Source organism: Pezoporus occidentalis, unplaced genomic scaffold (assembly GCF_034315485.1).
Source record: "Pezoporus occidentalis ecotype Australia unplaced genomic scaffold, CSIRO_AGI_Poc_V1 ctg75, whole genome shotgun sequence".
NCBI lineage: Eukaryota > Metazoa > Chordata > Aves > Psittaciformes > Psittacidae > Pezoporus > Pezoporus occidentalis.
Window position 1 is genome coordinate 1,026,918 of NW_026916104.1, and position 15,592 is coordinate 1,042,509.

Here is a 15,592-nt window from a genome sequence, read left to right on the forward strand (position 1 = left end):
TGTGCCAAAGGTGAAAAGTGCATCCTGAGGAAGACTGCTTACTTCATCTTGAAGACCCCTGCCCACATGAGGAAGACTACTTACTTCATCTTGAAGACCCCTGCCCATGACCATCGACCATTGGAGGGCAGCGCACAAGCACCAAAAGGGAGGAGACTTATGATAATGAGTACCTAAACTAATTGTAATATCCCACAGAACTCTTGGGAACCTAATGAATATGCATGTTTGTGTGTAATAAATATCAGCTTGCTTAACCCCTCGGTGTGCAAGTTAGGAGGAGCAATCCCCCTTGCACCCGGCGCCGTAATAAACATACCTGCTTTATAAGTCTGAGTTGTAGAATCTGATTTCATGATTCACTGTCCTATCTTCAACTGAGTCTGTTTGCTCCCTTTCTCTTTGTATTGTCTGACCCCTTTTCTCTTGTTCTTTCATTTTCAGCTTTCTTCTCCCACCCAACTCTCCTACAAGAAATTCTCTCACTTCAAGATCAGCATGCAGGTTGAGGCTTACAGGGCAGCACAAGCCTTTTAGGCAGCCAGCCTTCAATAAAGAGACTTACAGGAGTTTGCCAGCATTTATAAAAGGGCAATGGTTTACATTGGAATGCATGAGCTGAAGTGAGACATAGTCGCCTGTTTATGCCTACAGTTGGCTATAAGCCCAGGATAAGCTTTTTAGGTCAGAGTAGGCTGTTGTAACGCAGGGGAGAATGAAGGACACACCAGCAATCCGATTTCACAAATCAGTTAGCAGTTCTTTACTAACAATGGAATCATATCTCTTAGCTTGTCAGAACAGCCACTTCTAGACTATAAGGTACATAGACAAGGTAGGTTTAGTGAACCTCCATTAGACTAGTACATATTTGGGAGCCAAATTCAGATTCCAAGTGTTTTAAGTGTTAACTCAGCTGTGTCTGAAGCTCTGCCTAGACAGGTGTGCTTATACCATTTTAAAATCTCCGGATATCATTGTCACAAAGCTGTTATCTAATATCTTTATCATCTAATCCTTGGTGTTTGAAAGGCTGGTCACAGCTTGGTAAGCCACCCACCTGACAAGATCCATTCCAAGCAAGGCTTCAGATTCAGAAGCTGGTTCTCTGGTTATGACGGCTTCATTAGCTACACAGACTCCATGCTCGTTCGCTCCCATCTCTGCCCCCCAGAGCCAGGAGGGTCTGCTCAGCACAACAGCGTGAGTCTTCGGCACCTGCTCAATCTCAATATATGTGCACTGCAGAGAGAGCAGGAAGAGAAAAAGCAAACCAGTTGCAAGCAGTCTATCTAATGCTGTGACTGAAGTAACACAAAACTTCTGTGTACAGACAGCGCACATTGTTTTAAAAAGTCCATGTCTTATGTATGAGCAGGGAATTTTTTAAACAACATTTAACTGTCATATTTGAACCTTTACAGGCTTATATTGCAAAAGTCTGGAAAAATACATCTCTCTTGGTAGCTGCAGGCTTCAAAGAGTCAAGCAGAACACAGATGCTAAAATCAGAGGAAAGCAGAGGTAGACACACTGTACTGTTACAGTAAAGAAGCACAGATCACGTTTGTACATAGCAACAACATCAAACCATTATACCATCTCACCTAAGCACAATCTCTAGTGTGTTATTAAGTACACAGTATAACAATGGTAACTGGATAAAGTACATCAGAAGGCTTCCCTCTCCTCCTTGCTGCCTCCCCTGCAGCTGCCCCCAAGACTGAGACTGCCAGTAGAAAAGAGGGTGGGGATGGAAATCAAGACTTGAAAAGATTCAGTGGAATGCTTTGATAAGCAGTCAGAGGAAATAAAACACAGGCGTTGTTTTTGCTTAAAGCTGATGTTTCCGCTAGTTTAAATGTGATCAGAGTTCTGTGAATGTATTCTACGTTAAAAATACAAAGGAAGGCTGAAGTCATTGAAACTGCAAGGAAGAAATAAATTATGTTATCCTTCAAATATATTTACCTTTCCCTTGCTTTTGGACTTAAAAACAAGCACTGTTTCCCCAGACAGCATGGAAGAGAGTGTGAGCCATCATTAGATCATTGGCTTGTACAAGCCAAAAAAATGGGGTTTACATTTTATTACTGAGGTCACACTGTGTTCTTCAAGGACCAAACTCCACACAATTTTCTTTTGAGGAAGCTGAAGCTGTCTGTGTTATTTATGAGACACTCTTAGTGGTCAGCATTCCTGTTGTAGCATCTTCCTTGCAGGAAGTAATCTGCAACATTTTTCTGGAAGAATATTTGGTCAGAGGTATCACAGGAAGCAGGATGAGTAGACTGGACTAGTGGACTAGAGGTTGTTTGCCATGAAAACACATACTGAATACATTGGAATCTAAAGCCAAAAGAATCAGTCCGAGATTATTAGCAATGAGAAGCTATTGTTTTTCCCTAACCTGTCTTTCCCCCACTGGGGATTACACAGCATGATCACCTTCAGCCTCTAATCTTGGGCAATGATTTTCACAGTAATAGTTAGGCTAGCATACAATTAAAATGTGTAACAGATCACCTTTGATCAGATATGGCATTTGTAGAATCCTTCACTCTAACCATGCAAGAAGGACACTAGAAATGAGCTTGCCACCTTCATTAGTAATTGTGTGCAAACAGGTCAAACTGTCACCTTTTTATAAAGCAAATTACAGGTGAAACAGGAGGATGACTTTTCAGAGGACACATGATTTAAAAAAAGAAAGGTGGGGAATTCTTTCACTCAAAGGCATTAAAAATAGAATGGGGACATGCTTCCCTTTTCCTTTCTGCTGTGTGCTTGATTTTGATTTCGCCTTAGGCAGTAAGACCCCAGCAGGGACTTCTATAAATACCTGCTGTATTTGCTGGAGAAAATCCCTAATATTTGACCAAGCTGTTTGACCAAATCGCTTATACAGTAACACACTATGATTGTGTAGAGGCAGATTCTTCATCTACTGAGGTGCAACTGGCACTGGCCAGGAGCTATGATCCGACTAATAAAATACATTACACAGTTCACCCTCTGCTTCATTTGCTAACCCAGCCACACTAGAGCAGACATTTCTTATCAGGACTCCCCCTTCTCCATCTGAGCTGTCAGCAAGCAAATCACATTTTTTGACATACTGAGTTTTGTCAGAGCTGTTTGGATAAGCCATGTGTGTGTGACTGAAGAGAGAATAACTGTTATTTCCTGGACATGCAAAATTGGAGCTGCAGCAGCAAGAAAAGGGCTGGACCAAGCACCTTCCCACATTACATGTGAAGATGTGACCAGAGCAGCTATCAGGAGGCAGGGCTGCAGCCAGGCAGACACCAGTACCTGCACAGCACTGGACTCCCTACATCTCATCACAGGTGGTCAGCTAGCTGGAGCCATTCAGGACATGAATCTTCCCCACATTCCAGCAGAAAGCAAAAACCAAGGCACAGTAAGGAAGAGATGTTAGTACTCCATAAACCCCCAGTTGCATAGCATTCTCTAGCTGAATAGCCCTATTATACAAGCCTGCTTATGCTGCTGTTTTGATCTTCCAGCAGAAAAAAAAAAATGATGAAAACACACTGAAAAAGTGATTGTTAGGCTAAAAAAAATGCTGAATGACTCTTCCCTGCAAAACATTCTGGCTATCCTTGCTACCAACTGCTGATTACTCGGGGCCTCATTCCAGAGCCAAACATTTCCAAAACTGCTATTTATGATAGAGATTTTATTGTCAATGGTAGCAGTCAAGAAAGGGGAAAGAGGAAATTGTTTGCTCCTGCTTGAAGGATCCAGAGCATTCTGGGGAAAAAGTGCTTTTGCTTTGTATATACATAATCATATGCCAGAAACCATTCAGAGGCCTCTCTACCTCAGAATAGAGCTGTCACCTTCTAAACTGCTTCTTTACGTTCCCCAATCCAGTGATAAGCAAACATGGACCATATCTTCATATTATTTCCAGCTTCCATACATTAGCTTATGTACACAATGTTCAGGCCTCACTTACATAAACTGCCTTAGAAGACCTAAATAACAGAAAACCATTCCAGTCTGATAGCAGCTGACAGGCTTTGTAGAACTACCATTGTCTTGACTCTTATTCAACAATCCTTTGCCATGGTTATTGCTGAAAAAACCTTGATAAGATTTTACCTTCCCATTAGAACTAATTAATCCAGTAAGCAGAAAAGTAGGGAGTCAATAGGACCGATGTACTAAGGCAGGCATTTGGTTCATATTTGCTAACAGGTATGAGCTTATCAAAAAACTAGGGTCCAGATGTGACAATAGATTATTCATTTTAACAAACCTCACACTCTGCAACTCCATCCCCTTTTCCCCCCTTAAAATAACATCATAAACTTCCAGATAAAAGAATATCTTCATGTAGAAAACAGAGGAACTTAACTACCCACCTGTAGCCAAGACACATCAATTGCAAAGGTAGCTCAACCAAAGCCAGTCACTGCATTCACAGCACAATAAACCATTGCTGCCTATTCCACAGAAATCAGAACGTATGCTTATAACGGCATACAGGGAAGCAAACATGGAAGGAAATAGTGGGGAAAGGCAGCACTATCCACCAAAAGACCTCCCTGGCCACTAGATCTTTAGAGCTCAGATGATGACAAGATTTCAGAAGCAAGCACAAAGGACAACCTCCCTGTCCTCTCTCCTGCACCCCACTGACCTGGCAAATCCCTCCAGCACAACAGCATAGCATCCTGTTCTGCCGAGAGCAGTGTCAAACTAGGCAATGACAAATAAGATGGACATAAGGTCCTGCTGTGATTCTGCTTGCTGCCAACCCTGTCTTTAAAATTCTTGAAGCATCCAGCCTCAGCATGTCGTAACACTATCATTTTTCTTTGAATATGAATGCTAAACCAGAAGAATACTCATACATTTGGTGGTAATGGCTGTGAGTGAGTGGTGACAGGCTCCATTCATTTTCTAGGACCCCAACCCTGAAAGCAGCATAACTGGCATGATGCCCTGTAACAATAAATTCCCATCAGGAAATTTCAAAGCAATAAACAAAGACTTCACATACAAGAGAACAAGCCAATGACTTTAAAGAGAACTGAGCACGCTGAAAACTTTTTATTTTACTTACAGTATATCAAGAAAAGAATCTTATGAAGGCAGTTCTAAGTATAGTACAAGGCACCACTGATCTCCCACCCTAGCCAAGGCATACGCATACATTGGAGGTATTCCAAAACCAGACACAACAGTTATAAGCACAAGAGATTTCTTCTTTCATTAATGAAAAGAAACTATTGTGCAGCTTCTACTGTACCCAAACTGCAGAAGCCCAATTCCTAGCACTGTCAGTCAGGTCATTATGAAATATCAGTGAAATCACACAGGCTTCAGCCCTGGATAACAAAGGCAATAGTCAGGGAATGCTTTAGAAAGAAAAAGTCTTTGAAGAAGGGCCACAAAATTCTAGATTCCAGAGGAGATTCCTCCACACCACTCTCATCAGATCCAGACTTTAATTTGGCATTAACTCTTTGCTTAGCCACTTCAAGCACTGCTGTATCACAGCACATATTAGAAAACAGCAAAATATCTGTACTATTACAGTAACTGAAGAAGTTGCACTGTGGCTGTTTTTAACATGGCAAAAATGTGACAAGGCAGTTTGCCAGCCTGCTGCCTCCATTGCCATCAAGACTAACAGCCTGGCAGGATCTGTCTACAGAGGCAACTCCAGAGGTGACATGGGCTACATGTGCCCGCCCACCATACTGAAATAAGGAACTGGAAAGATAAAACATGGTTGTTCAATAAAGCCCCACGTCCCTGTGGATGTGCCTGACAGAATGAGTTTTACAGACAATTCTGTTGCTGCTTATTTACAGGAAAAAAATCCAATACAGCTAAAAGGACAGGGAATGATCATTCTCTGAAAAGAAAAATATGCAACCAGTAGCACGCAATGCTAGTGGCTAGTTGATGCTCTTAGCACTGCTTGCTTATGCACTTAACCAGTACCAAGTACACAGTGGAAGACACCTGGATGACTTTACAACATGTATTAAGCACAGCCATGGTATCATAAAACTAGCAGCAAAACTGCTGTGCTGCAGTGGAGGGGACACCGATACATGAGGATACATCTAGGCTGAGTACATCTCAAGTAGTCAGCCCTAGTTCTAGAGGTCACGTAGTCAAACCAGAATGGTGAACAGAAGTCTCTCAGCGGCAGGATGAATCCTCAGGTATATAGCTTTCAAAGACACATGCTATGCTAGTATTTGCATCCTCATGTTGTAGCCAGATATAAACAGCAGCGGCATTTACTAGGTATAGAAACACAGAACAAAACCCGTTCTTTGGATTAAGAACAGTTTTTCCTTTTTTTATGAAGAACCTAGCACACTTTATGTGAACTTTTATATTTGCATATTGTTCCTTGCTGTTTCTGTTCATCGATAACTGCAAAATTTGAATCTGTATGCCTCCGATCTCTAGCAGTGTCATTTATCCTGAAGAGTAAGGATGATAGATTTTATTCTAGAAAAGAACTGGAGAAGCTAGAAAAAGCCAAACAGTTCTCCTGTCCAAAAGCAGAACTACTCTGACCTACTCTAACCTACTCTATCAAGCCATCAAGGAGTCTCAGGCAGGGGAGCCATGGTATAGAAATATGGCCAGCAAAATTAAATACGAAAATCTTTAAAGAAATAAAATGCCACAAAGTGCAGCAAGGCACGCAAGGTTGAGAATACTCACTGAAGACAGAGTCAGAGTTGATTTAGCAGTCAATTCACCTCTTGTTCTTTATGTTACATATCTGGGTGATGAGCAAAAGTTAAAACTGAAATAGGGATGAAGCTTATCAATTCAATGGTTTAAAACATTAAGAAACAGATGTCAAAGAAGCTACAAACAGCCCACCACAGAGATATCCCTGGAACTCTCAGGTATCCTAGGACTGATTTCTTTGCTTGGGTACTTTGAAATGCCTGCTCGCACATCTGTTTTGCCATAAGTGAATAGTTTGGGTGAAGACAGCAATTTTTTTTGCCCCAGACAATACCAGCACTCTTCCTCCTCTTCCTCTTTGTTCCAATTTAAAAAATAAAGAGAGCAAGAAAAAAAAAATAGTTCAAGTTAACCAGTTTTGCTTTGGTAGCAGTAAAGGAGCAAAGCAGCAGTACTCCTGCAGTAAAAAAAACAGAGTCTTTGGGAGGGCAGAAACATCCAAGAGATTACGGTTTCTACCTCTGAACTGCTGCTGACTCATGCACTGTGTTACAAAGCAAAGTCAAACACATTAGTTTAAAGGCCAGCCACCTGCAGTGGAGCAGAACAGAGAAAAAGCCCCCATTAGCCAAGCAACATACTCTGTTGAAGGCAGAAACCACTTTTATTAGTTGCTGTCTGCCTGTATAGTGCCTCTCTTCTATCTCTGTGCGAAATCTAAGGGTTAGTTCAAACAAGGTGGCTTGATGCAAGACATCTGCCTTGGTCATGACACAGGCTGCCTACACAGCGAGTTATTGGGTCTCAACTGAGCGGCAAGACCAAGCAGGTACCTAAACTCTCTCAGCACTGTAACTTGTTAGACTACAACCTTTTTTATCTATATAAATGAAAATTTTCATCATGGGCACAAACACTGCTGTGTTTCATCAACGTTTCCTGCCAGGCAGCACTTACCCATGGAGGTATCATAGCAGGGGTACCCCATTCAAGGTCGCAGCTGCAGTAACTTGACTGTAAGAGTGGCACTGTCAATCTAATCTGGAGGCTCCCCAAGGAGCAAATTCTCAATAGATTAGGCTGCTGCTTGGTTTCTGTTATCAGGTTCTGAACTTCTTACCCCCCGATTTAATACAAATAACCCTAACAGCTGGCATAACAAGGAATCAGTATACCAGAATTAAATTGTGGCACTAGCATGATGCCTGGTGATTCAGTTACAAATACCAGAATTAAGATACCTCCAGGTAATACAAAGCCAGCTTTAAAACACTCAAAGTCTGCTTTCCAAGCTTTGTATCTATCTAGCAGTATCGGATAGAGATCCCTCAGTTAGCTTCAAGTTCTGTATCAGTGCTCAGACCAACACACAGCAAAAAATCTTCCTGCTCTTCTGAAAAACCTCAGCAAGAGATGGTAGGGTATCCTTAAAAAAAAAAAAAAAAAAAGTAACAGCCAAACAACCAAAACCACTCAGGTATAACAGCCCCACAGAGGGCTGACTTTAAGCTCAGAAGAGTGTTTGATACCAACATATTAGAAAATTTTTCCATATTCCACAATTTGATAGACTTTGTTGTAGACCACCCTTTCTATTTCCCCACTTCCACTCCTCCATAAGTTGCACAATATTAAGTTAGAAAACCTTTTACAGCTGTACACTGAAACAAGCAACCATGACTATTTTCAAATCATGGATAAAAGGTCAAATCAGAAGAAAGTGAGGTTGATCTCAAAGAAAAAAAAAAATAAAAAAAAATGACCTGGAAAATTCAGCTAACAAAAGGTCACCCACTCAGGACTTCCAGAGAAGAAAGAAAACCACAGCAAGCAGCAGGTTACCAGAGAACAAGAGAAATCTAGTCAGTAAAGTCTACCTTAAAAACAAGATAGAAGGCTTCACTTAAAACTAATAGTGCAAGCTGTTCTGATTAGATTTTGTGACCTGTCTTAATACACATGAATACAGCCTGAATCCTCACAAACTCATGAAAAACTCTTAAAATCCACAACTGGGGAAAAAAAGAACACACTTACTTTTAGTAGAGAAACTCAAAAAAAAGCCCCTGTTTATGGTTAAGGAAGCAGATCTCCACAAACAAGCTTACTAGACTGTCCACTACAACAAGGAAAAGTGCTGATCAGCATCTGAAACTGCAAAATTACAATGCAAGACATGAACAAACTTTTGAGAAAGTTGGAAAGTTGTCACACAGAGAGCAGACCATAATGAAAAGCCCCATTGTTCAGGGTCTTGGGAATCTGCTGACATGAAGGGAAGGAATTATGTTGATGAGTTAGCTGCAGGGTTACTTGTCTGGTAGGTTGAGCCAAAAAGATCAAGCTTAAAACAACTTCCAGTATTGACTGAATTCCCATGTTTAAGGCTCTGCCACAAACTAGCTGATAGCTATATAGCATTGTCTGCCAGATTCCTTTATAGCAGACCTGCTTAGCTAGTTTTATAAAACACAAGGGAAGGAAAACTGTAGCAAGAATACCCCCAACCCAATGATAACTGAAGTGTTGGCAGTTTTCACAGGTTTTCAAGAAGAAAGTAATAATTCTGAATATGTCAAAGGCTGCATCTAGAAACTTTGACATTCCTCTTCACTCTCCCTATTAGCTAATTACCTGACAGTAAGTTTGTTTATAAAATGGATATAGTGTCACATGCCTTATACTTAAAAAACATGAGGCAGCTGAATTCAAGACCTTCCTTAAAGCTTTCTGCAACTTTCAGAGGTACTACTAACTGCACACATGGAATTAACAGACTTTGCACAAGCTCTGCCTATAGGTATACATGCATTTGCTGTAAAACAAGAGTAGTCTTAGACACAACCCTACAACAGGAGAAATACATACATTTCAGCTAATTAGCAAAACTGAAGACCTTACTTCTATTATGCTATTACAAAGCATGCTTGAAACATGAATCTTCTTATTCACTAGTGTCCTTATTTTGTAAAACAGCAAAATCTAAAAGCAAGCCTAGCAGCCTAAAACTTGGATTGTAGAGCTCTTACTGATCAGCCAATCTTTCACAATTCCTACAAAGTGGATTAATATTTTTCTAAAGACCTTTCAAGTGGCCAGTTCTAAAAAAAAAATAAATTGAAAATAGAATAAATAGAATAAAATAAAATAAGTTATTTCTAAAGACAATTACTCCACAGCACTGCCATTTTCTAGACTTGACTGAACACTCACTCTCTGCAGGTGGGGGGGAAAAATCTTGAATTTTAAAGAAGAAATAACAAATAAATCTATGCTTATGGCTGTCCAAAGGAGAGCAGTTAAAGGAAGCGGGAAGAATTTCAACAAAAATCTGAAGCCTGTACGTTTCTGCATACCACTATCCTTGGAAAACCTCAGGCTAGCTAATGAAAAATTATGCAGTAGCACAGACTGGCAGAAGCCAAACGATCCAGCTAATTAGAGCTTAAGCCCCTTTTTAAAGATTAAAGTATTTCTCCATTCCTGTCCCTTTTCTAAAAGTGCACCTTCACCACATTGCAACAAACCTCACCATTAATAAAAGAACCAACTGAACATTTAAGGGGGAGGCTTGAAGGTACTGGCTAGCAGAACAGATCTACAAATGGCAGTGTGCTAGGCAAAAGGACTGTGCTCCTTGCTTCCAAAAGACTGGCAAGAGAATTCAGTTTATGACTGATTGCTATAAAAGGCATTAAATTGGTGAATCATGGGGTGGGAGAGGGATCGTAATAAGATTACATATGTCTTAATTAAACCCTTCATCAAATCATGACATCTTTATCAAAGAATAAAATATAGGGCAAAAAGACCAAAAGAATCAAGTACTCTAACATTAAGTTCTTACAAAGTATCCTTTTTTTATTCAAAGGATAAAAACACTAGAGAGGAGCTTCTGGAAGTTCATCCTTCACAGTAAGAATTATTTACTAAGAGGTGGTGAGAAACTTGCTGCTGAAGTGAACCTGTTGCCCAGAGAACCTGAAGCTGCCCCATCCCTGGCAGTGTTCAAGGCCAGGTTGGATGGGGGTTTGGGCAATCTGGTCTAGTGGAAGGTGTCCCTGCCCATGGCAGGGGGTTAGAACAAAATGATCGCTAAGGTCCCTTCCAACACAAACCATTCTATGTTTCTATAATAACAGATTTTATTTTTCTCTCCATTGCCAGTTCAATGAAGAGAACCTTAAAAAAAGAAACAAACAACCAAACAAAAAAAAAAACCAACCAAACAAAAAAAATTCTCTGAAGTTTTCTTCTTGTCTTACTGTCACACTTGTGTTCTGTGTACTAGCACAAGTCTACAAGGTGCCACCAATACAGCACTAGAAGTAACAGCAAGTTACTTGTACTGTCCAAGTAGTGCTTTTGGACAGGAGGAGAGGATTTCTTCCTATCCAAGATTAAACCATTTAATAATGCACAAGTTGTAAAAGAAGTTGGTAGAAACAATAATCAAGAGAACATTAACTGTTAGAACAAACAAGCCCTCTGACATTTGGAAGTTGTCCCACTTGAAATACAGAATTAAAACTGCCTTAGGATCCCCTCTGGGGAAGTAACAATTCTATCCATAAGGAACCTGTAGGGATGACTGGTGCAAAATACCTAGTATTTTCAGCCTTCTGCACAGAGGAAGTTGAATGCAGGGAACCTCACAGCTCCTTCTTTCCCAGCTGCCAGGAAGAGTGCAAACCTGTGAACTCTAAAAGCTCCTGACAGTGCAGATCAGGCTCTGTGTCCTCTGCTTTTTAGCTACCTGCACCTATCTTTATCTTCCCTTCTGTATCTTCATTCCTTCTTCACCACACTTTCCCCTATTCCCGTCTTCTTGTTTCACTTGTCCCCTTGTTTCACACTTCCACATCTGCTTATCCTTTCATTTCTTCCATCATTAAAGTGAGGCTAAAGTAAAAGCTGTAATTAAAATTACTTCCAGCAGGGTCTCGTTCAACCTGCATCCATGGCATCAACATCCAGCTACAGGATTCCACATCTGGCCTGGATTCAGAGAGAAGCCGCAGTACTGAAAATTGCCCATGAAGCAGGTGCCTCAGCTGCAGAACATGTCAAAGCCAACTGCATGTACAAGTGTTATGTCAGGCTTACAAAGTTTACACTCTTGCTTTCCTCCTCACTTTGCCTTATTAGAGCACAAGTTCTTTTGAGGCAGTGATTTCTGGCTACCAGTTTTGCAACATGCATACCATAGTTAGGTTCCATTATAACTCTAAAACAACTACCATGAAGAAGAACAAGTCATACGGCAAGTGACAAACTTTGAAAATTTGCTCTAACTTACAGTTAGCCAGAATATTCTTCCCTTAAAAAAAAAAGTCTGGCCTGTCTCTGGATTGTGGCTTTTTCCTCAAAAAGCCAAAAAAAGTTACATTCCGAGTTTCACTTCCAGGACTTTCAAAAATCTTGTCTGTTCTCTACTTAAGAGAGGTTTGAGTGAAGGGAACAAGGACTCCACAGTCTGACTGGAAAACAAGACAGCATTCATTTCTTCCAATGATAATAATTTCTCACCGTTTGAATGTAACAGTTCACCCTTACCTCAACTTTGCTTCCTGGATCATGATCTGCTGCAGCAAAGTAGACCACCTCCTGTACTTCATCCCTTGGCCTTGCAGAGTTCTTTCCAAACACCACCAGCCCATCTTTAGAACATGGGGGAAAGGCTACAAAACAGTAACTCGGAGGAGCTGCAGCCATCCTGAAAAGGAAAGGAAGAATAAACAAAACTAGTGTTTGCTGAATTCATAACTGCATGCATTAGAGAATCACTCTTACTGCTACTTATTGTAGCTAAGAGATACTGCATTCCCTCTGTCACTTGATTGTCCAATGATAACAGAAGATTAGCTCACACAAAGCTTATCTGGATTTAATAAAATAAAAAATTATAGTAATTTTCAGCCATTTTTCAGCCAAGGCTTGTGCAGGAATAACGAAGAGGAAAAAAGATAACTGTACCTTAATGAGCCTACTCAGCCCACACACAAAGAAGATACTCTGCACTGGAGCTGTTCAGGAACACATGCAACCTGAAACACAGGCAACCCTGAAAACCTTAGAAAACACTGGAAATAACTGCAAATAGATCTCAAAGAACACCCACTCACACAGTTCATTACCAAAGTGCATGTTAGCACAGAGGCCTGATTTTCTCAGGCCTACATGTTGGTGTAAACAAAGGTAAATCTACACTGTATGTCAACAGACCCTACATTTGCAGACCACTACCCTCATGGATGGGCCACTGCAACTTAAGAGAAACAGGGACCATACAGTCTATACACAAACACTACATACATTCTACATATGAAAGCAGTAGAAACAGACAAAGAGCTGTATGTTATGCTATGCCACAATGTAATGCTGCAGCAGTTTCACATAGTTAACAGGCACCACACTTGGCTGACCCAGAATCACTTGGCTGACCCAGAATCACTTTCCACGAAGGCTGCAAAACCAGCTCTGAGCAACAACCACAAGGTAATATATTCCACTTGCTATCTTTTTATTTGACAAAAATGTACTGCATCAGGGATGCAACATTACACGTGGCCATATTTTTTTCAGGTCACTGGTCTTCTGGTCACTATGGCACTTAGCTTGTGTTCTGACACTGTGAAGTTTTGTTTAACAAGTTCCTTGATTAAGATCGTCTCTCATTGTGATAAATCTCATTTAGAGGCTGTCAAGCCAAATTCTATGGACAAATAATAATTACTGTCAGCGGTAAAACACATGAGCACTGGGCAACATCTGGCTTTAAACATCACCATCTGAAACAACAGGTATGACAATTATGAGGACTTTATAAACATGTGTGAACATGACCATACTCCTGAAATAGGGTGAACGTGGAAGTGCTATTGCCTAGCACCACCTAAAGAAAACTAACTCACAGATTTTGATAGACACAAAAAACCTAATCTTCCAGTTGAAAATACCAAGATCCAGAACGTTTCATTTTAGAGTATTTTCAATTCCACAATATGAGGATCTTATAAATACCAACGTGTATTAAGACAGGATGCAAAATCTAATTAGAGCAACTTGCACTATTAGTGTCAAAATTTGTCTTCAACCAGACTTCTGGAGTGGTTAACAAGGTTATTCTTTAAGCCTCTACATACAGGTTGTGACATAATCTAATTAAACCTTCATTTATATGTCATTTTTCAGTTATAAAAAAAAGGAATAGACAAACAGTTCTGTTGTAGCAACAGACATGGAGGAAAATTGCAGTACCCCATCCTCCCCTAATGAACACAGAGACGGAAGCCACACTCCTAGGAGAACAGGGATGGGCATAAATTATTCAGTGTGTTTTGGAATCTTCCCCTCACTAGCCCAACCCCGGAAAACTTAAATAGCTGTGTATCTGCAGCAAAGCACTCTGAGCTTAGCAAGTCAGAGACCCGACTGAAGACAGGAAGATTTTCATACTAACTTGCTCAAGACTTTTTTGTTTGTTTTTCTGGGTGGGTTTTTTCTCAGAATAACATTATGTACTGCTTCTCCCAAAGCTGCAACTTGGTACTGAAATAATCTTTTATAAACTTCAAGAATTTGACAGCTACAATAACTTCTCAGAAAAATAACTTCATCCTCCCTTATCAGATAGATGTCCTCTTTTCAATCCAACTAATTTTCCTTGTTTGCCAAAACACCCCGAAGATGTTAAGCACAAAGTAGATACTAGTATTATGAAGTTATAAATTATGTGAAAACTGGCTTGCCAACGGTAGCTTTCATAATTGCTATGTCTTACTTATAGCGTTAATTATTTTTTTTTAATAATATTAGGTTTAAAGCTCTTCTAATAACTTACTGTTCGAGCAATTCCAAAGCTTATTTCTAAACCAGTAAAACTGGTTTTGCCAACAGCAGGTTATTTTCTGTGCCTTTTCTTTCAATTGGAAAAGAAAACAATAGGCTTATAATGAAAATGGAGCACTCACTAGGAAGCAGTGGGCAATAGAAAGGACTAGTGTGAGAAAACAGGGTCAAAAAAAGACGTCTTGAAATCTGATTCATGCTTATTGAGCTAAACCAGTATTTACTCTGCACACTTTTTTAACTGCTTTCAACTTAATGCGCCGCGACTTTATCTAAGGAAAAGCTAAAGATGCCCCTAACATCATATATAAAACCCCTCTGGTTTTAATACAAGTTAGGTTAGCTAGGGCTTCTGAAATGCTAATTAAGATTTACTGTTAACGTTAATTAAGACTTAAAATTTCTGAAGTAGCTATTCCTATGTGTAGAGCTACTGCTTTCCTAACAAGGCACCATTTAGGACATGTTAAGTGATGCACAAGTACAAACAGTTCTGCCCTTAATACACCATGCAGAATTTTTTTTTTCTACATCAATATAGTCTCTCGCCTAAGAATTTAATAATACCCAGTTACCATCACATACAGCAATACCAGATCAGTAAAAGATATTACATGAGAAGTCAGCTACCACCATTACAGCTTGTCTTCACAAGAAATCAAAACAACACTCAAGTGGATATCAAGGAAGAAAAATTCAGTGAGCTCAAGCAGTCAGCACTGACAACAGAAAAGCATTCACCTCATGTTACTATGCATAGAATTTAACTGTGAAATCTGCCTTGTGTTGATATGATTTGACTCAGAAGCTGGCAAAACTTCAGCTTGATCAAGCCAAACCTTCAGCTAGGAGCACAACTGCTGCGTTCAATACTAAGCCTAGCTATGCTAGCAAGTTTTCCAGCATGGATGGAACCAGGAACACTACACCTTGCTTTCATTTAGCTTAGTGAGGTACCTGCACAGATATATCACAAAAATCTCATCTTCTAAACATTTTCAAAGTTTGTCTTCAAGAGTTTTTGGCATAACTGTTGAGCTTT

The 15,592-nt window shown here is 40.1% G+C and overlaps 1 protein-coding gene across 1 annotated transcript in view; it reads right to left on the bottom strand.

The window, feature by feature from the left end:
* SCRN1 (secernin 1) overlaps positions 1 to 15,592 on the bottom strand; it is a 34,913-nt gene that overhangs the window by 14,834 nt on the left and 4,487 nt on the right. Inside the window, exons 2-3 of the mRNA XM_062602093.1 lie at positions 12,256 to 12,415; positions 1,061 to 1,242 (exon numbers count right to left, since the gene is read on the bottom strand). Coding sequence (XP_062458077.1) covers positions 1,061 to 1,242; positions 12,256 to 12,414 — 341 coding nt within the window. The 5' untranslated portion in view covers position 12,415. The remainder of the gene's footprint in view (positions 1 to 1,060; positions 1,243 to 12,255; positions 12,416 to 15,592) is intronic.